General features: G+C 42.1%; 1 protein-coding gene across 1 annotated transcript in view; it reads right to left on the reverse strand.

Moving 5' to 3' along the window:
* The window catches only part of KIAA1549L (KIAA1549 like), a 256683-nt gene that overhangs the window by 81213 nt on the left and 150254 nt on the right, over positions 1–25216 (reverse strand). The window contains 7 exon segments of the mRNA XM_033119928.1: positions 4548–4719; positions 8636–8787; positions 13555–13614; positions 15174–15336; positions 21521–21654; positions 22473–22692; positions 24821–24936. Of these exon segments, the coding sequence (XP_032975819.1) occupies positions 4548–4719; positions 8636–8787; positions 13555–13614; positions 15174–15336; positions 21521–21654; positions 22473–22692; positions 24821–24936 (1017 nt within the window).

The following is a 25216-nucleotide window of genomic DNA, read 5'->3' on the forward strand; positions in this document are numbered from 1 at the left end:
TCTACAGCATTCTCAAACTCTACAGTGTTAACTTTAACCTCTCTCCTGAGATCCAGGCTGGAATTCCAACACCTTTCCTGACCTCAGCCCTCGATATTTTATCAGCACCCCCTTGATAGCCCAATAGCACCCCTTAAAATCTCATCACTTTAAACTCAACGTGGCCCAGACTGAATAATTACCTTCTCCCTTCTAACAATGCTTCTCCTCTCCAATCCCCTTTGTATTTTCATTAATAGCACCCTATTCTCTAAATTATATGGGTTCATAATCTTTAAATCATCTTTCCTTCTTCATTCCGTCTTTCCTTTAGTTCTTCTACCTTATGGAGAAATGAGACTTGCATCTACCACTTACCAAGTGCTTAACACATGCCTCATGATTGCACTAAGCCCTTTACATGCAATAATTATCTCATTTATTCCTCCAAGTAGCATTATCAGGTCTTTATATATATATATATATATATATATATATATTCATATATTTATGAAACCATATATATAAAACATATATATAAAACTATATATGAGATATGACAATTAAGTTTGCGAACTTTGTTGCAATGATGTTGCTAACCTTTTTTGGTATCAGAGAAATTATTCATTATGAATTTGTACCAACTGGACAAACAGTTAACCAAGTTTACTATTTGGAAGTGCTGAAAAGCCTGTGTGAAAAAGTTAGACGACCCGAACTTTTTGCCAAAAATTCATGGCTCTTGCATTGTGACAATGCACCAGCTCACATGGCATGTCTGTGAGGGAGTTTTCAGCCAGTAAACAAATAATTATATTAGAACACTCTCCCTACTCACCTGATCTGGCCCCCAATGACTTCTTCCTTTACCCGAAGATAAAGGAAATATTGAAAGGAAGACATTTTGATGACATTCAGGACATCAAAGGTAACACGATGACAGCTCTGATGGCCATTCCAGAAAGAGTTCCAAAATTGCTTTGAAGGGTGGACTAGGCGCTGGTGTGGGTGCATAGCTTCCCAAGGGAAGTACGTCAAAGGTGACCATAGTGATATTCAGCAATGAAGTAAGTATGTAGCACTTTTTCTAGGACGAGTTCTCGAACTTAATTGTCTGCCCTCGTGCGTGTATGTGTGTGTGTGTGTATGTGTGTGTACAACTATATATATTATATATATATGACATATATATGTTATATATGTCATATATATATATATAATATATATATGTAACCACTTTGCAGATGAGGAAAATGAAGGTCAGAGAGGGTCATTCATTTGTCTCTGAGCTCCATAGTGAGAAAGTGGAAGAGCGGGGACATGAATTCAGGTCTGTCTTATTGCAAAGGCTCTGCTCTCAACTGCTCTGCTTTAGTATCTTCCAACCATGGGCCTCCCTCAGGGCCTGGAGGAAGAATTTTGCAAAGGTCGGTCCTTTCCTTCACAAGAATAGAGCCAGGCAGTAGCTGAGGCTGGATATTCAAAGATAAATGAGACGTAGTACCTGCTTTTAAAGAGTTCATGAGAGAGAAAGAGAGAAAACAACTCATTTGCTCGATGTGATAAGGGCAATGGAAGCCCCTGGAACTAAGGGAGATTGGCGGACAGCTCTGCTTCAGGGGTTGAGGAAGGCTTCAGAACAGGAAATGTGAGGAATGAATACTCCTGTGTGGTTAAAACATTAGATATGAAGGAGAGAAAAGTAAGTGGTTTGCTGGAAAAGTAGACCAGAGACAGATTGGGAAGGGACCTGGACATTTGTTGAGTACCTGTTATGGAGGTCTTGGAAGACCCATTTTAAGGAGTTCGGGTTTTATTTTGTGGCCAACAGAGAGTCACCAAGAATTTACGGCAGGGTAAAGACAGTCTATTCAATAAATGGTGCTGGGAAACCTGGACAGACACATGCGAAAAAATGAAGCTGGACCACCTCCTTACACCATATACAAAAATAAATTCAAAATGGATTAAAGACTTAAATGTAAGATCTGAAACTATAAAATTTCTAGAAGAAAATATGGGAAGAAAGTTTACAGACATTACCCGGAGTAAGATTTTTACTTATATATCCCTTCGGGCAAGGGAAGTAAGAGAAAAATTAAACATGTGGGATTGCATCAAACTAAAAGTTTTTTCTCAGCAAAGGAAGCCATCAATAAAACAAAAAGGGATCCTACTGAATGGGAGAAGATATTTGCCCATGATATATCCGATAAGGGGTTAATATCCCAAATTTATAAAAAACTCACTCAACTCAACTCTAAAAAAGCAAACAACCCAATTAAAAAATGGGCAGAGGACATGAAGAGACATTTTTCTAAAAAGGACATACAAATGGCAAACAGACATGAAAAAATAATTTTAAAAGGAGTAGATGTAAGATCAGAATCCATGTGTTATTACAATGACTCTAATTACACTGTGGATAGTACATTAATGGCAAAATGACTGAGGTTGAGTCATTTGAGAAGCACCTACAAAGTCTAAGAGGAAATAATGATGAAAGGGAGAAAAGGAAATAGCTCTGTGGGTGACTATAGAAGGGAACTGAGATGACCAAGTGGATCTGAAGGAAACAAAGAAAGGAAGTTGAGGGATAGCAGCTCTGGAGTCAGGCAGAACAGGGTCTGGATCCTGGCTCTCTGAATTGTAGTTAAGCCTCTGGGTCACCCCTTGATGATTCTTGGACTCTCATTTCCAGAAGATTCTATGCATCTTCTAATCTCATATGATCTCTCTCCTACCTGTGCTCTGTTCCCCATCAACCACGATTAGCAAAGTCCCCTTAGTCTCAAGCACTCCTCCTGATACTCCATTCACCTCTTGCTCTAAATAAAGCCAGCTCTCCCCTTTCTGGTCCCTCCCAAGTACCACAAGGCCTAGAGCAGAAGTGAGGGGGCCACGGAACCGATGGGTCAAATTAGAGGAGGGGAAGACAATGAGCCAGATAAAGATCCCCAATGAAGGGCAGGGGTCATCTGGGGACCTAGAGGGGACTGCAGTGAGGAGGGAGGGGGCCACTTCAAAGGATCTGGGGTTTTGAAAGGATAGAAGAAATGCTTAGGACATAGCAGTGAAACCCAAGGAGGAGGGAAGCCCTGCCAATCTTATGGTATTTCTCCAATCAGTTTGCTGATTCTCAGTGTGTACCACTGCACCCTGGATCAAATACCCCATACACAACCTCATCCTCAGCTGCCAGCTTCACTCCATCATGCCCTGAGAAAGCAGAAACAGTCACAGAAAATATCCTTATGTTTCATTACCAAACGTACCACTTAACTGGCACCCACACGCCATACTCTGCTTCCCTCCCAGTGCAAAAGTATGAGCCACTCCTCGCTGAGTCTGACCTTCATCCACTGAAGGACTTCACTCTTACCATTCTCATCTCTCTCTTCTGCATCATCAACTTCTCCCTTTCTATTACAGTAACCCATGCATAGTATCTCCCATGTGCCCCTCCAGTGACTGCTGACACATTAACCTCCCGAAATAATGGGTCGTTCCAATGACACTTCTCCCCTGCTCAGAAATCTCCAGCAGCCCCCCCATAGCCAGTCACATCATGTAAAATCAATCTCCTTCCCCAGCCACCCAAGGCCTGACTCTCCCAAGCAATATACCTCTAATCCTATTAACTCCTCGTGTTTCTGTACTCCAGGCAATTTGAATTCCTTGTTTTTCAAGAGCATCTGGTACTTTTCATTTGCATTCTTTTTCTCATGCTCCTCCCTCTTTCTGGAATATACACCTTTCCTCTCCCTCTGCTGAAATCTTAGCATGTAATACAGTTAAGAACACACATCTCAAGTCACGCAGATCCAACTTCATATCTTGGTGACCTAAGTTCTGTGATACAGAGCAAGTTAGTAAACTTTTCTGAGCTTCGGTTTTCTCATCTGTAATTTGGAGCTGAATCAAGCTGCCCCAATGAGAGGAGAAAGTGAGAAAAATCTATGTAATGCAATGAGCGCAGTAGCTGCTCGGGGGACCATACTCAAATAAGCAGCTATTGTTTTTAATATCCTTTCTCTGTTCACTGTTTCTGGATGCCCCTTCTGTCAACTCCTGTATCACACAGCCTCCTGGTAGCATTGTCCTGCAGTCCCGTCCTTTGTGTTTACATTAACTTCCTCTTTGCTCCTTGAGGCCAAGGACCGGGGTCTTACCCACTTCTGTATGTCCTCCAACACCAAGCACAGTTCCTGTAGGACTCTATAATTGCTTACTGAATCAAATGATCTTTCGTTCCCCAGCAGACAAATATGATCTCAGCAATGGTGATTTTTCTAGCTATTCACTAGACTATATATACTGAGGAGGAAAAATGGGTAGGACTTGGGGCAAAACGATATTGTTACCGTCATTCTAATATCCAAAACATATCCCTTGACCAAAGCCTAGTGCTTCAAACAACACAGGAAACAGCTGATTGATTTGAGAACCTTCCAGAACAAAAATACGTTTAGCTCTCAGTTCATTAACAAGAGTTTGGGGAATCACTTTGACGTGCAGGAAACATTGAATAGTGTTAAAAATAATGAGTGGAAAGGCTCTGCCCTTACGGTCAGCTTGCAGAAGGACAACGTGATGCAGGGTCAAGGCCATCCTCTGGGAGTCAATGGTGCTTAGAATCTTGGCAGCCGCAGTCCCCAGCAGAGGCTTCCCGTTGTACAAGGTGTAGTAAGTCAGCTCCGCTGGGTCCTTGGGTCCCGGCACCCGCTGCATCTTCACCATCTTTTGGAAAAAAAGAGGCCATGTTTATAGGACAACTTGCAAAGACCCATGCGATCCACAGTTCTCTCCCGAGTGCCGAAGCCTTCCGTGGCCAAGCGGACCCACAGGGTATATTTTAGACGTCCACTTTAATGTACCTCTGTATCACCACAACCTCAAGGAGCCCTGCCATCACCGGAGGGAGAGCCAGGGAGGAGAAAAAGGTTCTGAAAATATGGACATCTGGAAAGCACAGTGTGACACTAGAGAAGAAAACGCTGAAATGGTGATGTCTTCCAGCCTCCAGAGAACTCTGGCCTCATTTGAAAATAGGCCTCCACATTAATTCAGGGCATGTTAGGTTATTCTCAAACAAGATTTCTAATTTCAAATTCCTGCAAATGCTGGAGAGGAAAAAAAAGTGAACTTATATGTTTGTAATTCAAAAGATTCTGTTAACAGCCATACCTGGAGATTCAAAGTTCTTTTTCTAAAATAACCTTTGTTGCTTTTCCAAGCTGTACAAGTTACACATATTCATTACAGAAAATTTGAAAATGCAAAAAAGCATCAAAAGCCCGAAACGCTTTGTTTATAATAGCTAAAAATTGGAAAAAGCCCAGGTGTTCCTCAACAGAAGAATATATAAACTGTAGTATAATTATACAAAGGAACATTGTTCAGCAATAAAAAGGAATAAACTGCTGAATCAACATGGAGGAATCTCAAAAACACTATACTGAATCAAAAAAGCTTTATACAAAAGGGAATATACTGTAGGATTCCATTTACATAAAGTTCTAGAACAGTCCAAACTGATCTATGGTGTGGAAATGATATATGTTATCAAATGTAAAACAGTAACATAGTAACTGTAGAACCTGGATGGTGAATATATGGGTGTTTACTATATTACTTTTTCAACTTTTCTGTGAATGAAAATATTCATAATCAAATGTTGGGGAAATGTACATATTACTAAAAACAAGAGTCTCTCTGGCATCTAAATTTAGAAACCATATAATATGTTGAACAAAATTGAGGAGATTTTTTAAACTGCGGGTCTTTTTAGAGTCTTTGACATGCCAGTACTTTGGGAGTCATCAAGAAGAGGCTACAGGATGCAGCCTTACCCAAACTGATTTGGCCAGAGAGCCGCTTTGCCTCAGGGCATCTTAGAGGACCATTTTCTGGACACTGTCTCAGAAACACTGCTCTCACCCTTCATCTTTGTGTTCACTTCTATTTCTTCGAAATGAATTTGAGCAGTAACTTTGTGACCATCTGAAAGGCGCTTGTCTAGAGCACTCACTTGCCTTCCAGGTAGGTCATGCCCGTTTACTGGGTTTGAAAGTGCTCATTTTCCTCCATCCGCATCAACACTGGATAGTACCATTTTATGTCTTTGGTAAGTGAAAATGGCATCATGTTATGGTAGTTAAAACTTGCATTCCTTTGACGACACACTGCATTAAACCTTTAAAAATGTGTATTGCTCATATGTATTTCTTCTTCGGACCCAAATACATCTACTAGAGAAATATCTCTAAATTCTAGATACCTAAATCTCCATGTTCATGAAGGTGTCTCATCTTTTAAAATTATCTGATCCCAAAAGAAAGGCTTCCATGTGGAAGGATGATATAAGCTATGTGGAGTGAATTTTACTTGGAAACCTTGGGCACGTTTTTCCTGTTCCTCACGGGAGAGGAGGTGGAGAACATGTTAGCGCAACCAGACAGAAGGTGAATGAGCTTTCAAATATCTAATAATTTCGATTTCAATTGATTAGCAAATCCTTCTTAGCAAGATTTCTCCAAGGGTGAGGTTAAAAGTGATCTACAGCCTCTGTAAATTAGGGATTTGCAGTAATAAACCCCTATTTGCTTCCGTCAGACTTTCCTGGCAACTACCAGGGGCCAAGCACACTGAGTATGCGGGGGAAAAAAGAGAGAGAGAACCTCTCACTGGGCCCTTTCCAACACGTAGAATGTTGTTAGATTTTTAGCTCTACTAATCCCACCAGGATTGTAGCATGGTCCCTCCCTCCCCCTTCAGCTGAGGCAAATCCCATTTCACTGTCATCGGAGCAGCTTCTTTTCTGTTGTGTGGAGAAGTGTGAATTACAGGGCCCACATGGAACCCGCAGAAGGGAAATCACAAACCGGGCATGGTAAATTAACCGTCACTTTACCTCCGGATGAGGCTGGCCCAGCCTACAAAGACAGTTAGAACCAAACCAACAGCCACTGGGGTGAGGGACCAAATTCGCTGTGAATGGGTGACCTGCAATCTCCCTCAGGGGCATGATGCTGACTCAAGCAGGAAAATGTGCTCGAGAAGATAGGTTATTTGTACTTTCAAGACTACCTGGGGACACAATCTGCAGACAGATTACGGTCATGCTTGTAATTTCCTTTAAAACACCTACTCTTAGGTAGTGTGATTCTATGCATGTGTGTTTGGGTTAAGTTACACCCTTGTTGTGGTCAGTTACCAGGGAGGAGTTCACACCCCAGGGGCAGTGGGCTGGATTCCAATTAGGAAGCCCCCTCCAAAGGCACCTACCAGGAGCACATCTGTAATTTGTTATCTTGCTCATCTGAGTTTTATTAATTAGCATAACAGATATTAGAAATGGTGAAATTTCATTTGGTGAAATTAGTGGTATTCAAGATATGTGGATTGGCTAGAAGCTTCTAGAGACATTCCCACTCTTGCTCGAACTTGATAAAGAATCTTGAGGCTTACAGCCCCCATCTTGGAGATGTCCACTGTCTTCCGTTAGGTTCCTTAGAAGTAGACGCAGAAGAGTTGAGTGCTTGCAGTTTATTTGGGAGGTGCAAGGAACTGAAAGGAGGACGAGTAGGTGATACAAAGGTGGGAAGGGAGGTAACAAAAGGTACGTTATTAAGATGGTTACCACAGTGGGTAACTAAAGCTTAATTCCGTGGGGAAGCTCTAGAAACGATCTAAAATACCCATTTCAGAATTCTCCTCACCAAGAGACAAGGGAGCTGGGGTATTTAGACCCCCAACACTGGTTAATTCCCAGGCACGTCTGGCTAGCCGTGGCGTGGGCAAAGTGGGTTGTGGCATCTCAAAAGCAGCCCTTCAATAAAGATTCCGAGGTACTGCGTTTCCCTGAAAATAAGACCTAGCCGGATAATCAGCTCTAATGCGTCTTTTGGAGCAAAAATTAATGTAAGATAGTCTAATATATATATAATATAAGATAAAAATTAATATGCATAGTCTTATTTTACTATAATATAAAACCGGATTTTTAATATAATATAATACCCGGTCTTATATAAGACCTGATCGTCCGGCTAGGTCTTACTTTTGGGGAAACATGATAGCTGTTGTTGTTCCATAGGTACTGAGAGAAATAGTAAGGGAATTTGGGAAGAGCACCAACGGTATCTGCTGTGGCTCCCTAGCCTAAATCCCTGTGTGGTCATGTGTCCATTATCAACTTGGAGGGCTTTGTTTGTTAAAAACGACTAAATAAAAATAACAGAATCCTGCACCTGGAATACCGATGGGTGCATCTGCCATTCACAGCAGTGGTGGTGAGAGGACCTGGCGGCACCGAGAGCTGGGACTTCATCCAGCCTCCAGAACAGGTTAGAGAGTAGTTTGTGCCTGCTTACTTATAACTTTTTGTTGAATAAATATGTGTACATGTGCAGAATTTGTTCCGAGACCTCCTTTCCTCATAATGTAGTAGTGAGACTGCCGGGGGAATAGCTAACTCTCCCCCTCCTTCCTGATTCTGATGTCATGCCTCCTGAGCCCTACAAGCAGTGTTGAGTAAATGGCTTGCTCAGTTTGTGGTGTAGGTGCTCCTTTGCACACAGCATGATTACTTAGTCTCAGGCAGCACAGCCCCCCACATTTATTAGAAGACCCCAGTGGCTTCGTGCACACTCACCTGCACAGTGTAGCTTCCCAGGGTGGTGGCCCGTTTAAACCGCCGACCTTGCTGCTGGGACATCATGAACAGCTGGGCCAGGCGCTGCTCCATGACCCGGGCGAAGCTCTGGTTGTGTAGGCCCACTAGCGAATTGTCCACACCCTGCAGCACTGTGGAGGTAAGAAGGCAGAGAGGCTGCTCAGAGGACAGACTCCCTGCTGACTCAGGAACCACGACCACCACCGGCCCTGCACCAGCCACAAAGCGCCATGGACCCTACCTCACGTTAGGGATTTGCCATCCTTATCCCGCTTTACCCTCACGTCAGCCCCAGGAGTTAGAAATCACTATCCACGTGTTATGATGGTGAAACATGAAGTGACTTGTCTACGGTCACAGCTAGTAACCAGCCAAGTCAGGGTTTAAACCTAAGCCTGTGTAACTCCAAAGCCTGGGCTCTCTCCTCCACGAGATGTTACATGTCTAATGCTGCGGTATTAAGTCCAAACCTCACTGAAGATTATAAGTGTTGTTAAAGAGTCCATATTTGAATGCAGCCCAGCTATAGGTATGGCTAATTGGGTTTTTGCTGGTTACCACTTATAAGTCCTGACTCAGGGCTAGTCTTTTTCATTTTTATTTTTCCTTTTCAATAGCTTTGCTGTGGAATCTGAGCTCCATCCTGCAACATGGTCTCGTATACCTGTTAAGGTCATCATCCCTCCCTCCTGTGTGGGGTCCTTTTGAGAGCTACCACAAATGTCACCCAGGGCTTCTCAGGTACTCTTCCATTTGAGAGTAGGACAGAGTAATAGAAAGACTGGGCTCTTGCCAATTGTGAAACTTTAGGCAAACAACCAGCCCCAAGTCCAAGTCTTTATATAAAGGGAAGAAGACGACCTACATCGCAGCAAATATATTCCTAATGGGCTCTAAGGTTGAAACAAGACAAGGTGTAGAAAGCAGCTTAGCACAGTGTCTGGTGATGGAAGATAAATGAAACTTCTCTCGTTCCATCCCTCCGCCACTGCTGTGCTTCATCTACACCAGGGTACCTGTCATCAACAGGTATGGTGTTGATGATGGAATTCCAGGCAATGGTTAGTGCATGGAGGAGGATTTTAATGAACATTAGGGCTAGGACCAGAGCGACCACTTACTATGGGGTGACTGCCTTTTGCTGTTAATCCCAAAAGTCCAGTCCTTCCTCCAAGTCCCTGGGGAAGCACACTTCCCCCAAAAAAAACACAAATACTGCCATTAAACACAGCCATCCGTGAAATAAAAAATGCTAAAAACAATTGTCATCTTCAAGAACCCAAAATTCACAAGATTTTTCATTTAATTGAGTTTGTTCTACCACAGTCCCACCAAAGATCATTAATCCCACTCATCTACTGAGCTATGGAAATAGCCTGGATATAAAGAATGTGTTGTTATGATGGCATTCTACACAGGGCCGGAGCAAGCAACTGACAACAAGGAGATACAGAATAATGTTCAAACTGATCAAGAGAGAAATAAAACCCATAGCTGAGTCTCAGGAATTACTTCTTTGAAGCCAGAAATGCCAAATAATCCCCAAAGAGGATTTAAAGCAGCTCTCTTTCTAGGGCCCTTGTGAGGAACTCCCAGCTCACTTGTCAGCAGAATTCCTGCCAACAAAGATAAAATGCTCCTGCACTGTTTCCACTGTGGCAGGTGCCCCAGAGTCCCCCTGGAATCCTCTCTGACATAGGCTACACTCTCTCCCGAATAGGACAGCTCATGTTCTTGCTGGCTCAATGATGCCCCTCTAATAAACTTATACAACCATCTGCTAAAGGATTGCCTTTAAGGTGGCCTCTCCTGACCACTGGACATGAGGGAGAGGGGACACAGGACATCAGGGGACATCATCCTTGGTTACTTTATGGGAACCCCAGTGATGATTCAAGGGCAGACATCAGAAAAAGGGATAGTCAAAGCCCCCAGGTGATGAAAACATTCTAGAAATAGATAGTGGTGACAGTTGTACAACACTGTGAATGTACTTGATGTCACTGAATCATACACTTAAAATGGTTAAATTTGTAAATTGCATGGTATGTGTATTTTACTATAATTTTGAAAATTAAGGGGGGACATGTAGAAGGCCATGGGAACCTCCCAGAGTTACACAAAATCAGCACCTGGACAGTTCCCACAGGCATCATTGCTTTATTTGCGAAGAGAATGTGTCCTTAGGAGGCAGAGCTGGGGGTGGGAGTCAGGGGTCTGGGTTTGAATCGTGGCTCCTTTTTACTGAGTATTCTTGGGCAAGTCACTTAGTTCCTTTGGGCTCTGGTTCCTCATCTGACAACACAGGAATCGTAATCTACTCCTGATTGTGCCGTGGTGAAGAACCACAGTGCTGTAAGGCACTTGTTGTTTTTGTTCAAATGTGTCCCCTTCTTTGCTAGCCAAAGAACTCCAGTGGGTGAAATAAAGACAGATTTCAAACTTCAGATGGGCTCTCACCTTTATCAGGCTGCACTCTTAAGCCTGTACATCTCTGCCCTGCCTGACAGCAGGATCCGTGGACAGCAGGGTCGCCCCTGGGTTCCGTGTAATGAGGGACTGCAGGACTCACCCTCAGTCATGCAGTTTCACCAAAGAGAGACCCGCATTCAGGGCAGGGGGCGGGGGAAGTGTAGAGCACACAAAAATATATTTAATATAAGTTTAGGGGGGAAACAGATGAACACATGTCAAACTACAGAAAGGAAAGTTGCCCCTAATCCTCTGGGCTCTTAGCAATCAGCAGAAGTTGGGGTGCCCGTAATGAATGCCTGGAGTAAAAGGCAGTGGTTATTCAAGGGACTGGACGTTTAAACAGGATGAACAAAGCTTTCCTGTCCTCTCAGTTTCCAATCTCCCACTTCTGTAAATAACGGAAAAAGGTTGGTGGTGGCTGCCCCCGGGGTGAGAAAATGGTCATGAGCCAAAGGGAAGGAAGGAGGGTTCACCCTGAGGCTGGTTTCGGTTCCCCCAAGCATTCACAGATCCCCAAAGCCCCAAACACAGTGATGGAGGCCACTGTTTACTCTGATCGCCAGCAGACATAAGAGCAGTAACAAATGCGGGTTACATAGGTGAGGGGCAGGGGTTAAGTTCCAGGAGAATCCTGAAAAGAAGACCATGTGTGGAGCTTTTTGTTGAGGTTATGTCCCTACAGCAGCGGCAGGGCGAGCACAGGTACACGGGGGAAAGGAGGAAACGGGAGGTTGTCTATCGTAGGACAGCTCACGTTTAGGAGTGGTGTATTATTACTATTTGATAGAAACCTTTTAAAGTCAATAGAAGGGGGAAAATGTCTGCAAGTTAAAAAGCAGCATTTCTGGTGAAGGAATCATGATTTTGTAAATGGTACATAACTTGCTGGCTTCAAAAACGTGTTGCTGGGTTAGCATTGTCTCTCTCGGGCATAAACGCTGTGATTTTTTTTTCTTTCTAAACACATTTCTTTAGTTTGTCTTCTTGGCAGGTAATATCATCTCTGCATATCCATGGCTCTGCAGGGGAGAAAGAAATGCCATTTTCTGCAGTCTAGGAGAGGTTTTGAGTAGGTCTCATCCAGCAGGAGTGTGTGCTGCTCTGTTGGTATTTATGCAGCAACCTACCTACAGCTTGTTTGGGACAGCACGTGATGGAGGAGATGGGGAAGGAAGAAGGATAGGTTTCAGATGGACATGCTTGCCCAGGACTGAATTGTGTCCTCCCAAATTTCTGATGTTGAAATCCTAACCCCAGTACCACAGAATGGGACTGTATTTGGAGGCGATCTTTAAAAAGGCAATTAAGGTACAATGAGAGCATATGAGTGGGCCCTAATCCAATATGACTGGTGTCCTTAGAAATTAAGATACAGACACACACACAAGGGAAGACCATATGAAGACACATAGGAAAGACGGCCATCTGCAAGCCAAGGAGAGAGACCTCAGAAGAAACCAACCCTGTTAATACCTTGATATTGGACCTCCAGCCTCTAGAATTGTGAGAAAATAAATTCCTGTTGTTGATACTCCCCCCACCGCACCCCCCCAGTCTGTGGTACTTTCTTACAGCAGCGCTAACAGACTAATACCTTCTCCTTCTTGTCCCTTCCTTGTATGGCTGGACTGGTCACTTTTCTTCCTATAAACACCTGGCTTCTCTCTTTGCTTCCAATCCTTGCTTCTCTGATTTTTAGAGCTACTGTCTGGTTTTTGAAAAACACAACCAAGAACTTTTGTTTTGCTGCTTCATAAAGCTCAGTTGGGAAATGTCAAGGAAAAAAAAAGAAAATGCCACCACAACACCCTTCTACTTCCATCCGCCCTCACTCTCAGGACACGCCTGGGCTGTGCCAGGATTAGTGTGGGTGTGGGCCTCATGCCAGGGGAGAAAGGAAAGTGCAGGCCTGGCATTCCTTTGACTTTCACTGGGATTGCGTAGGGCAGGGCAGAAAGGCTACCTTTAAACAGACAGGCAACCATTCACATGGACACGCCTGGATGTGCACAGGTTCACGCTGTACCTTCTGAGCAGCCCACTTTGTGCAAAGAGGACGCCACTGTGTGGGACTTTGCAGCCTACTATTTTCAATTCCTTATCTATTAGGTTGGTGCAAAAGTAACTGCAGTTTACAAGGTTAAAAATAATTGCAAAAACCGCAATTACTTTTGCACTCACCTCACAATATTCATCTTCAGTGTGATGCCTTTTCTTATTTCAGTTTATTCCACCTACTCCTGAACCTGTGGAAGTAATTCCTTGACTTATAGGACAGGACCAAAAAAGGATGCCAATCCTATCACTAAATAACATGCAGTTTTATTTTTTTTTAGTTTTTTTTCTTTCTTTTTTTTTACATGCACTTTTAAAAAAACAAACCAATCTGATAGGGTGAAAGGGGAAATAAAATAAAAGATTACCTGTAATTACCCAATAGTCTCTGGTTGTTTCTGATATGTCAAGGTTGGGATATTCCAGTGCTAAAACAAATAAGAAACACATCGAATTGCTTTCACAGGTTTTATATGTAAATATTGTTAAGGGAAATGAACATAGGTGACAAAATATGAAGCGGCTAAATCCTGCTTTATCATTCTTAGGAGCTCTACAACATACAGGCGAAAACTATCTTGCTATTCAGAAAATGAAAATACTCAGTAAAGAGCTTACTTTCAGATGAAGAGTTTTTTTAGGGTTTATGGATTTCTGCTCTTTCAGTTTTTCCATGAAAACCATCTTAAGTGGAACATCTTCATTATCAAGACTCACAGCTAGAATCGGTCTTAGCTATAGCTTTCTCTTTAAAAATTATCTAACCATCACTACCATTTTTAGGAAGATTATCCCTTGAATGAATTTTTCCAATACGAAGGACTAGTTTTAGCAGCCAAATGCTTGCAACTAACAGTTCGAATTTCTAAAAGGGGTAGTGACCATGAGAGTTAGTACACATAAAGGGCTTAGCACAGTGTCTGGCACACAGTTAATGCTCAATAAATCTTAGCTGTGTTATTATCAACATATCAAAATGAAAGACAATAAATCCTTCATGTGCTGCCATGCGATATAATGCCATCTTTTATGATACCATCTTTTCTATAAAATCCAGTTATCTTTCCTTACTAGGTGGCAATTCACAAAAGCTTGCTATTAAACAAACTTTCAAAAAAATTCTGAGTGGCTACTGTGTGCTAAGTACACCTACACACATCATCTCATTCATTTACAATATCAAAAGGAACCATAGAAGGAGGTAGAAACACTTTTGCTAATATGTGGGGTTTTGTTTTTGTTTTTTTTTTAGAAACTTGCCTATTGACCTTGAGAAATGTACCAACAATTAAATTTAAGAGCACAGATCTTTAGTTCCTTTGGCTACCAAGTAAGTGTTTGGGTACAAAATACAGGCTCCATCATCTTCAGAGCCCATGTCTGCTGTATGGTAACGAGGATTCTATAACTGAAGCATTAGAGGAAGATGACGCCACAAGATTGTGAGGACTTCATCAAGGAAGTCACAGTGTCACTGCAAATGAGTTGCATTATTTCTATAGCCAGGGCAAGGACTGAAGGCCCCAGAATATTTACTAATGGCAGAAGTGGGGGAAATCACAGCAACCCAGACTACCATGAGGACACATGCCCTACCATGCAGTATTATAAGCTCAGAGGTAGACTGCTTGGGTTCAAACCCCAGATTCCATGTTTCACTAGCTGCTATGGGAGAGCGGGCATTTTATGAAACAACAAACTTTAGTTTTCTCATCTGCAAAATGGTGCTAATTTTGCACCTGCCTTTCTAAGGCAGTTGTGAGGATTAAATGAGATAAGAGATACGTAAAGGGTACAGGCACCTAGCAAGGGCTTTTTTTCTACGTGTAATAAACTTGTCATCAATTCAGTCCCCATTTATCACATATTTCAGTTGTCATTTTAGGACTAAAGTTATCGTGCAGCCTGGCACAATGGATGCTTGCAAGTGGAGAAAGGCCCCAGGGAAGATGGCAGAGTCCCTGTATGAAGATGGGGACATACTCACGTTCGGCAATGGTGAGCGGCGGGTAGGTGAGGTAGAACCCCACCAGCTCAGCCGAGAGCTGGCGGAGGAGGCTGCTGGCGACGGTGCCGTTGAGGAAGGAGCTCCGATTGCCCACCACGTACACCAACGTGACTGTCTGGGAAGCGTTGGACGTGCTCACAATCTGAATCGACACAGGAGGAAAGGGGAGGGAGACATGCCATATAAGATGAGGGTCTGTTTCATGGAGGCCGTGGGAGGAGAAGTTTAAGCCGAAGTTGAGGGTAGGAATGAAAGGGAGGTGGGAAAGAGCAAGGGAGAGACAAGAATAACAATAGTTGTCACTTACTGATTGTTTGCTACGTGCCACGCATCGTGCTAAGGGCATGTTATCTCATTTAATCCACACCACAATCCTAGGAGGTGCATCTAGTTATGACTCCCTTTCACAGAGGAGGAAACTGAGGCCCAGAATGATCAAGGGACTTGCCTAAGGTCACACAGCTAATAAGTGACAGAGCCAGGATTCAAACTTGGGCAGTCTGACTTCAGGTTTTAACCACTGGTGTGTGCATCTTTTCCAGGGGCTTTTACGGTTCAGAAAATACAAAACAGAACATAGGAATGTCAAATTTAAGGATGGCTCAACTGCTCAGACAGAGAAAGCCTGAGTCAAACTTTGGGGGAATTTTAAAGTTGAAAGGACGGGGAATGCCACCAACCTAGTAACGGACAGAGTGACTGAACCTGATTACAAAAGGAATTCAGAAATATCAAATAAATAACTTCTTTAGAGAGCAATTCCATTTCCTTCTGGCCTATGAATTTCCTATGGAATATATAAATATTACGATGAGATGGTGTGGTTTTCTTCTCACATTTTGTCTAAGACAGTCTTTTTGTTACTGGAGATTTTCTGGGTCAACATTTGGACAAAAATACTCTACAGATGAGATTTGAAAAACAGATGCAGTAGGAAGGCATTCCCCTTGGTGAGACAGCCTTTGTTGCCCCTTCTTCCTCTGGATTCACTTGCTACCCCCTCTCAGCACCCCCAGACGCAGACCCTTGTAGACCACCTCAGTGGGGTCCTTTGCCCTCTGGCTCCTGCTCAAGGGAGGTGAAGAGGATGTGAAAGAGGGAGAAGAGTGGGGTCAGGGTGTTGGTGTCGGGGACTCCCTCCCTAGGGGGGCACAGTTCCTGTGGCACAGCGGGGACTGCTGGCTTCTGCTAACCACGCCCTCCCTCGCCCCCTCGGCCCCAACTGCTCCAGCCTTGGGTACTGCCCGTCCCTGTGGTTTCCCTAAAGCCTGCCCACATTTCTGTGAAGGGTCCCTTTTATTGGACTTTTCTTAACTTGCCTTCATCTGAGCGTGCCCTCTCTTCCTGCCAGGAGATGACTGATTCCGTCTTTCCCAGGCTTTTGGGCGCTCAGACATAAGTATTCCTGCAACTTTCCTTTTAAACCTTACGACTGTCAAGAACAGCTTCTTCACACTATTTCTCACTTTTTCCCTTAAGTGGAAGTTCCTTTTAAATTCTCTGTTACAGAGCCTACGGTCCCATGATAATAAGCTATTGAGCCTGCGTTTCTGGTCAACTCCCACTCTCCTCTCTACAAGTATTTTTGGAACATGGTTTCGCTACAGGAATTTCCGCCTTTTTCCCAAGTTACCTAAAAGAAAGGCACTTTGTTCTGAACAATTTAGAAGACCTCACTGTACTGTCACCTAAAAAAATAATAACTAAAATAACATTGCAAACTTTATCTCTGTTGTAAACATTCTATTTTCCACTTTTGAACAAAACTAAATTGCACTGGGTCCCAAACAGCTTGCAGTATGGGTGCCTCTGTACATATCACACGCGACCAGGTAATTATATTTTTTTAGCTGAGAATTTTTTTTATAATTGACATATAACATTACATTAGTTTCATACTTTTTTATTGTGGTGAAATACACATAAATTTTACCATTTTAACCATTTTAAGTGTACAGTTCAGTGACATTAAGTACATTCACACTGTTGTGTAACCATCACCACCATCCATCTCCAGAACTTTGTCATCTTCCCAAACTGAAACTCTGTACCTATTAAACAATAACTTCCCATTTGGTCCTTTCCCTGGCCCCTAGTAACCACCATTCTATTATACTTCCTGTCTTTATTGATTTGACAAAACTAAGTATCTCTTGTAAGTACATAGAATCATACAGATATTTGTCCTTTTGTGACTGGCTTATTTCACTTAGCATAATGTTCTCAAGGTTCATCCATGTTGAGCCTATGTCAGAATTTTCCTCCTTTTTAAGGATAAATAATATTCCATTGTATGTATAGACTACATTTATTTATCCATTCGTCTCTGGATCAACACTTGGGGTTGCTTCCACCTTTTGACTGTTGTGAATAATACTGCTGTGAACATGGGTGTTCAAATACCTGTTCAAGACCCTGCTTTCAATTCTATTGGCTATATACCCAGAAATAGAATTGTTGGATATTAGGGTAATTCTATGTTTAATCTTTTGAGGAACTGCCATACTGTTTTCCACAGCAGCTTCACCATTTGATATGACCACCAGCAATATACAAGGGTTCCAATTTCTCCACATCCTAACCAGCACTTGTTAGTTTTCTATTTTTTTTTTTAAATAATAGCCATCCTAATAGGTGTGAAGTGTTATCTTGTGGTTTTAATTTGCATTTTCTTAATGATTAATCATGTAGAACTTTTTTTTCATGTGCTTATTGGTCAGCTGTAAATCTTCTTTGGAGAAATGTCTCTTCAAGTCCTTTGCCCATTTCTTAATTGGGTTGTTTGGGTTTTTGTTGTTGTTGTTGTTGAGTTGTAGGAGTTCTTTATGTATTCTAGATATTAACCCCTTATCAGAAACTATATGATTTGCAAGTATGTTCCCCCATTCCATTGCCTTTTGATTGTGTCTTTTTGATCCACAAAATGTTTTAATTTTGATGAAGTCCAATTTATGTATTTTTTCTTTTGTTGCCTATGCTTTTGGTGTCATATCCAACAAATCATAACCAAATTCAATGTCATGAAGTTTTTCTCATCTCTTTTCTTCTATGATTCCAATTGTTTGGGCTCTTATATTTAGATCTTTGATACATTTTGAGTGAATTTTTGAATATGGTGCTAAGTATGGGTCCAGTTTCACTGTTTTCCTTATGGACATCCAGTTTTCTCAATACCATCGGTTGAAAAGACTGTCCTTTCTCCATTGGCTTGGCACTCTTGTCAAAAATCATTTGACCATATATGCAAGGGTTTATTTTTGAGCTCTGTATTCTGTTCAATTGGTCTATATGTCTGTCTTTATGCCAGTACCACACTGTTTTGATTATCATAGCTTTGTAGTAAGTTTTAAAATCAGAACGTGTGAGACCTCTGACTTTGTTTTTCCTTATAAGATTGTTTTGGCTAATCAGGGTCCTTTGAGATTCCATATGAATTTTAAGATGGATTTTTCTATTTCTGCAAAAAAAAATTTCACTGGGATTTTGATAGAGATTACAATGAATCCAGATAGCTTTGGAAGTGTTGACATTTTAACAATATCAAGGCTTCCAATACATGAGCATTGTCTTTCCATTTATTTGTGTACTCTTTCATATCATCATGTTTCATAGCTAAGAAAAGTGTGACCATTGTTGGTAGCTTCATCACGAAGAAGAGGTCCTGAGACCAAGATCATATCACTCTTCCCTGAAAGTCATGCCCTGTCCACCAGAAGCAGCCATTGCTGGGGGCACTTTCCCATCACTTCTTTACTCTTAGACTCCTGCAGCTTCTGACGTCATCTCTTACGAACCATTCACTCGTGCCACGATTCATTGAGCTAAGTAGACCTACAAGGCGGATGGAACGGAAAGCTGTTGTTTTGCCTGCCCAGCACCCATTTTCCCTTCTTCTATGACAGCACCACAATTTTCCATGGGGAAACACCTCATCTCTCCTGTCAGTTCATGTGCTTTGGGTGGGGCTGCCCCACCCAAGTTCCTGGAGTGGGCATCTTAGCCAGGCCTAATTGATTGGGACAAGTCATGTCCTTGGCCACAGTTACTGGTCCAGAAATGAGCACACAATCAAAGTGGGTGCAATGAGAACTAATCCCAGGATTTTTACTGGAATGACACAAAAAGACACTTTGGTCCCATGAGACTGTGAGCAATAAAGATGAGGCAAACCTGGAGGTAGCAGGGCCCACCCCCACCGGGCACATGGATAATGCCAGTCCAGAGCAAGGCAAGCCAAGAGATGAAGAAAGAACTACATGAAGACATCATGTAAGCACCTGGATCCAATTGTACCTGAAGTAAATAAGCTTTAAACCTTTCAGTCACATGAACCAATCACTTCCTCTTTTTGCTCAAGCCTTGTGACTTTAGATTCTGTCACCTCTACCAAGAAGTCCTAATTGAGACTACTGTAAGCTAACCTCTAATAGCAATGCTGTACAAGTTAAAAATAATAAGTCACTTTTTCGATGACTCTCTGAACAAATTATTTATGTGTTCTTATTCTACAGAGGATCTAAGGTGCTCCCTGAATTATATTTAATAGAACAAAATGGAAAGTTATCAATTACAAAACCAGGTCCTGGAAAAACAGATTAAAGACAGCCACAGGGGGATGGTTAGCATACAGCTATCCATGCATGATATAGGGGCCTAGAGGGTTACTACACCCAGGCAACAACTTTGTCTCTGGGCTTCCTGTCAGCCAAGGCAAAAAGAGAAATGGGGCTAATAAAACAATTTACCCAATTATCCATTCATCTCAAGAGCTGCTAATATGTTCAAGAGCATCTAAAATCTACTTAGACACAATGTTTGAATTGGTTATTGTAATCTTTTCCAAGGAAGGTTTGTGAACTGCTTTATAAAATTTCATCTCACGGCCCCTGACTATCATACAACAACACAAGAGAGGCTTCTTAAGGCCAAGGACAGCTTTTCTATATTGGTGTCCCTTCCAGTGCTGATAAATAGCAGATGCTCAATAAGTCCCTGCTTTCTGAATACAATTAGAGAATGTTCTGCTGCCAAACTCTGACTAGACTCAAGCACCTGGATCGTGACTAGATCACAAATCCAGTCAAAAACAAAAAGATCTCCCCAAAGGAGCTGAGTCATACTTCTTACATAAATCTTAAGTCTGTGACACGTTTTTTTTTTTTTTTTTATTTTAGTCTACCATGAACCAAATCATAATGAGCTACTTTGTACCCTTTGGATGAATCTAGGAAAGGAAGGCTTCCCCTTCAAATTAAATTGTACGCTTTTTACAGCATAGTGGCTTTGCTGATAATTCACTTATGCTAAATGTCAATTTCAAAACCACTGGGTTTCATTGCAAAGGCTTTTAGTTCAGTAAAAATAGAGACATTGGATAGTACAGTTAATCAGAGAAATGTGGGAGCTGGAGAAATATCATTAAGCATCATCTGTCTTTAGTGGGATGGTATCTATCTATACAATAACAAAAAATGGGTCTGAGAAAGGCTTTTGATGCCATGTCTGCTGTAAATCCAGGAAGCTGAAATACAGTACACCAGGAGTGGAATTTCTCTGGGAAATAATTCGTGTGTTTACCAAACTTTCATCAAGGATCCCATTTCTACATTGCCTTGATGCTAGTATAGCGTGGTGGATACGAGTTTGGGCTTTGGCTCAAGTCCTTGTTCTAGTCTTTACCAACCTTGTGACCTTCTGGAAGTTTCTTACTTCTCTCTCAGTTTCCTCTTCTGTGAAATGGTGGTAATAATACCTCAGAAGGATGTCTTGAGTATTATGAAGCAAAACATTTGTAAAACACTTAGCACAGGCCTGGCACATAGTAAGCCCTAAGTTGTGTGTGTGTGTGTGTGTGTGTGTGTGTGTGTGTGTGTGTAAAGTAAGGTGATTGTTCATACGCATGTCTGGAAAATAACTCAATGAAAGCCACAGAATAGGCAAATCTTAGTGAGTTAGCTATTTAGACATCATTCATTTTATGAGACATTTGACATATCTTATACAGTACATTTCAGTTTATTATTTTAAAAATAACAAATGTTTTGGAAAGGCCCAAGGAAGCTTCATATCAAAAAATAAATATAAAATCCCAAACCACAGCAGGCAGACAGCAACACAGCATCCATACCCCAGCCATCCTCCCTGTGGCTGAGACGGACTCGAATCAGAGGCCCCAGAGTGGTACCTTCTCCTATCTACACCACACGCCCAAAGTACAAAGTTACATTTACCCCAGGCAGCTTTGAAATGGGGGACCAAGTTCTTGTCAACATTTGCATTATGGGTGGCCTCTGTCAAGTACATGGCTCAAGTGCCTTCCTCCTTACCTGAATCGTCAGGTTGCTCTTGGTATTCAGGACCTTCCCCTCGGCATCCTGGAAGGCCTTCTGTAGCCTCTGTTCCATCGTCTGAGCAAACTTGCAGGACTGTATGTTGTCGGACTGACTCACGAACTGAAGCACTAGAACGACAGTAGCAAATCAGTGCTCACCAACGCTGTGTCTTCATTCCTTGGACTTGATAGGAGTCATGCTCATAATATAAAACAGCACGATTTTACACCAGAGAAATTAGGCAAGTAAAGATAACAAGGTCTGGTTGTCGTTTTTGGAAGTGGCTCTTAAAATGACTTATAACCTAAAAGAATTAAAAGTGAGATGGGACCTGAGATTCCCTCCAATGCAAAGGATTTTGTGATTTCATTTGACTGCATATGTAGACAGCTATTTCAGGAATGATAAAAAATAGCCTAAGAGAAATCGTGCCTTCCGTTGCGTTGCAGGGAAAAAAGTAATCAGTTGACCTGCATTACTAAGTTGATTGAGTCTTTCCATTTCAACAGTGTCTCCCCTTTTGTGGTTTACAAACCACAAGATCAGAAACAGCAGGGAACTTGAAAGAAAGATCCCAAGGCCTAAGCTCAGAGACTCTGATTCAGTGGCATCTGGAACGTGTTGCTCTAAAGCATAGATATTTATGGATATTCATTCTTATCAGTATCCATCGGCAATACAGAAAAGAAAATTACCGTACTTGGTGCACATAAGTACTAATTACATACATTAGGAAGAAAGGCTCCTGTGAAGAAATACTTCTAATAAATCCAGGAAAAGTTTAGGCTGACGTGTAGGGCACTGGACACTTGATTCGCAGAGCCCTTTGAGGAAGGGACTTTAAGAGATGACAGAGCAGTTAGCAGTGGAGCTTTTAAACAGGTGGCTTATTGGTAACGCCCCAATCCCAGAACAGGTAAGAATCCTTTTCCTCTGGGTCACTTGCCTGTTTTCAGCTGGAAGTAGCCTGCAGGCTGGGGATTCCATGGAGAGGCAAGTAGTGCCACAGACTGCAAGTTCGGGGTATGTTGCTTCAGGTCTGCAGTGACGTTGCTGACCCCATAAACACCCAGCGTTTCGATCACTACGGCAGGCAAGTACACCAGCCTCCCTTTGGTAGCATAATAACCAACTGTGACGTTGTGAGAATGTTCCAGGATATCCACCTACGAAACAAACGGACCCCCAGACCTCTGTATTTATTTCCACGGTACTTTTAATTCTTCTTGGTGTTTCCTAGGACCACAACTGTTATTTAGCATGCCTGGGGCATAGGATCTCATTCAACAAATATTCTAATAATCTTATAAAGCATATGTGGAAGACAAGTCTCAAAATGTCAGAATACAACAAAATATAATTTATATTGAACCTACATGGAATAGAATTAAATCTGTGCTTTTTTGATTCCTTAAGTGCCTCACTATAATCTTGTGAGCACCAATTATCACCCGAGACGCAGGCAAAAGAGAGTGCCGGGGAGTGGAATGCTGGGAAAATAGCTTCATTATATTTCTCATCAATTGTGAAAATTAAAAAACAGAAATGATAGATTCAGGGGGGGCACCTTCAGGACAGGGGTCAAGTAGTAAATGAGGTGAATTCCTCTCTCTAGAAGCTGAGAGAACAAGTGCTCAGACTTGACTCCGTTCTTGACTTAGAAGTTGATTCAAGACCAAGGCAGGGGTGGATGATGAGAGTTTCTCTTAAAGCTGGGTCCTAGAGGACACTGATGATCTGAGCTCCTTTTAACCCAACTGGAAGATTTTGAGGCTTTCGAGTTTATTCTTATTTGTTTTTGCTTTCTTAGTGTTTATATTAACAACTCAGGGTGTGTTTAACACCCACTTCCTCCCCACCCTTATTCTTGTGTCTTCCTTAGTCGTGTCGTGTGTATTTGCCGAAGAAACCAAGACAACTGATTTTGCAACAGGCTGGGTGTGCCTTTGGTTCCTCCACACTTTGTTCCCCAAGGTGGTGTTTGAGATGGCTTTAGGTGAAACAAGAGATACTTATGGACAGAGCGTGAACACAGCACCAAGCAACACCAGACAGAAAGTGACTCCTGTACTAGTCCTTCTAATCACCTCAAGGACCAAGTCTTAGTTTGGGGATCATTTACTTTTAACACCTCTCCAAACCTTGCTAATCATATTTTTGCCCACCACGTCTAGCTTGAAGTTAACAAGTTGTTCCCATTATTCTCATTTTTATGATTACCTTTTCTCTGTGGCAAATGATCCTGATTTCCATTTGTGGTAATATCAAACATCCTTTCAAAAGAAATATATTTAAGTTTTTAAAATGAGCCGATTGAAAAAAAAAGTAATACATAGTACTAATTGTTGTAGCGGTTTGTGATGATATGGAAAAAAGGCAAAAATTGTGAAGGTCGTCTGCAAACGATGAAGCTTACTGAAAACTGCACAGGGCGACCAATGGAAACGTTCACATTTTCCACTTCCAAATAAAGTTTCTGGTGCAGAAACCACAGGTGCCTCTGATGGAATGCATTTCTTTCTTTCATTTTTTTCCCCCAGAATTACATAAAAGAGAGTGACAATGACCAATAAACTATGTATCAAACCTTTTCTTAGTCCTTGGTGTGGTGGGAGGACCACCCAGCTGAATGCAGCTGTAGAACAAAGCATGAAAGGAAGAGGCCAGAGCAATATTTTTAAGTGGTGCAAAGGGTTGTCCACCAACTGCCTATCACCTTTACTGCTTTAAAACTTGGAATCAAACCAAAAGTGTGTAAAGCAAGGCTTCCATCACGTGGATATGCTATCAAAATTGGCTGGCAGTTGTCAAATAGTACCTGGCATTAAAGTATTTGGAGAAAAAAAATGTTTACTTCCCTCTCTGCTGCTGGCAATTTAAGCAAAGTTGGACCCAATTTACAAGTCAGAGTGATTATTAAATGTCCAGAAATAAATCACTATTTACAATGGTGAGGAAGATAAAGGAAAAAGCGATGGATGGTTTCTGGAGAATTGCACTAACAATATTAAATACTATACCCAAACAATGGGATAATAGGACAATTTCAAACAGTATAGCCAGACGTAAAAAAAAAAAAAAAAAAAAAAAATCTAGACATAGGGCAATTAGCCTGTTTTCCATCTTGATATTTGACCTTTTTCTCCAGTCACTACACATGGGGTATGTGCCAAAATGAAGAAATTTACTACTTCTTGCAAACATGGTTATGGTACCGAGGGAGGAGGAAACATAGTCTGGAGCCAAGAGGAAGATGCAGACGGATTAGTTTGGTTACAAAAGCGAGGGGCTTACGTAAGCCGAGACGTCATTCTGGTGGAACGCCTTCCGCAATGCCTGTGTCAGCCCTCTGGCCACATTGAGCTTCAAGGTTTCACTGATCTGCACTCTCCTTTGGGTCAGAAAGAGAACTGTGGGGCAAAACAGAAGTGCAGTCATCAAGGGAAGGCAGCAGACCTCGTAATACAGAAGCCCTCCTCTCTCCCACCACCACCTCCCGCAAGTTGCGGAAAACTGGCGAGTACAGGTCCAATCAGCTAGCAGTTGGGCTGAGAGGGGTGGGCTAGAGTCGTAGTTCGATGGGTCCCATTCAAGGAAGAAGGCCCTAGCCATTTGTGTGGTCCTCGTGGAGAGACAGCTGGTGTGCTGGTGGCACTTCATTTCTGACCAATGCTGCCTGTGACCTTCAGA

Source organism: Rhinolophus ferrumequinum, chromosome 11, assembly GCF_004115265.2.
Source record: "Rhinolophus ferrumequinum isolate MPI-CBG mRhiFer1 chromosome 11, mRhiFer1_v1.p, whole genome shotgun sequence".
Classification (NCBI taxonomy): domain Eukaryota; kingdom Metazoa; phylum Chordata; class Mammalia; order Chiroptera; family Rhinolophidae; genus Rhinolophus; species Rhinolophus ferrumequinum.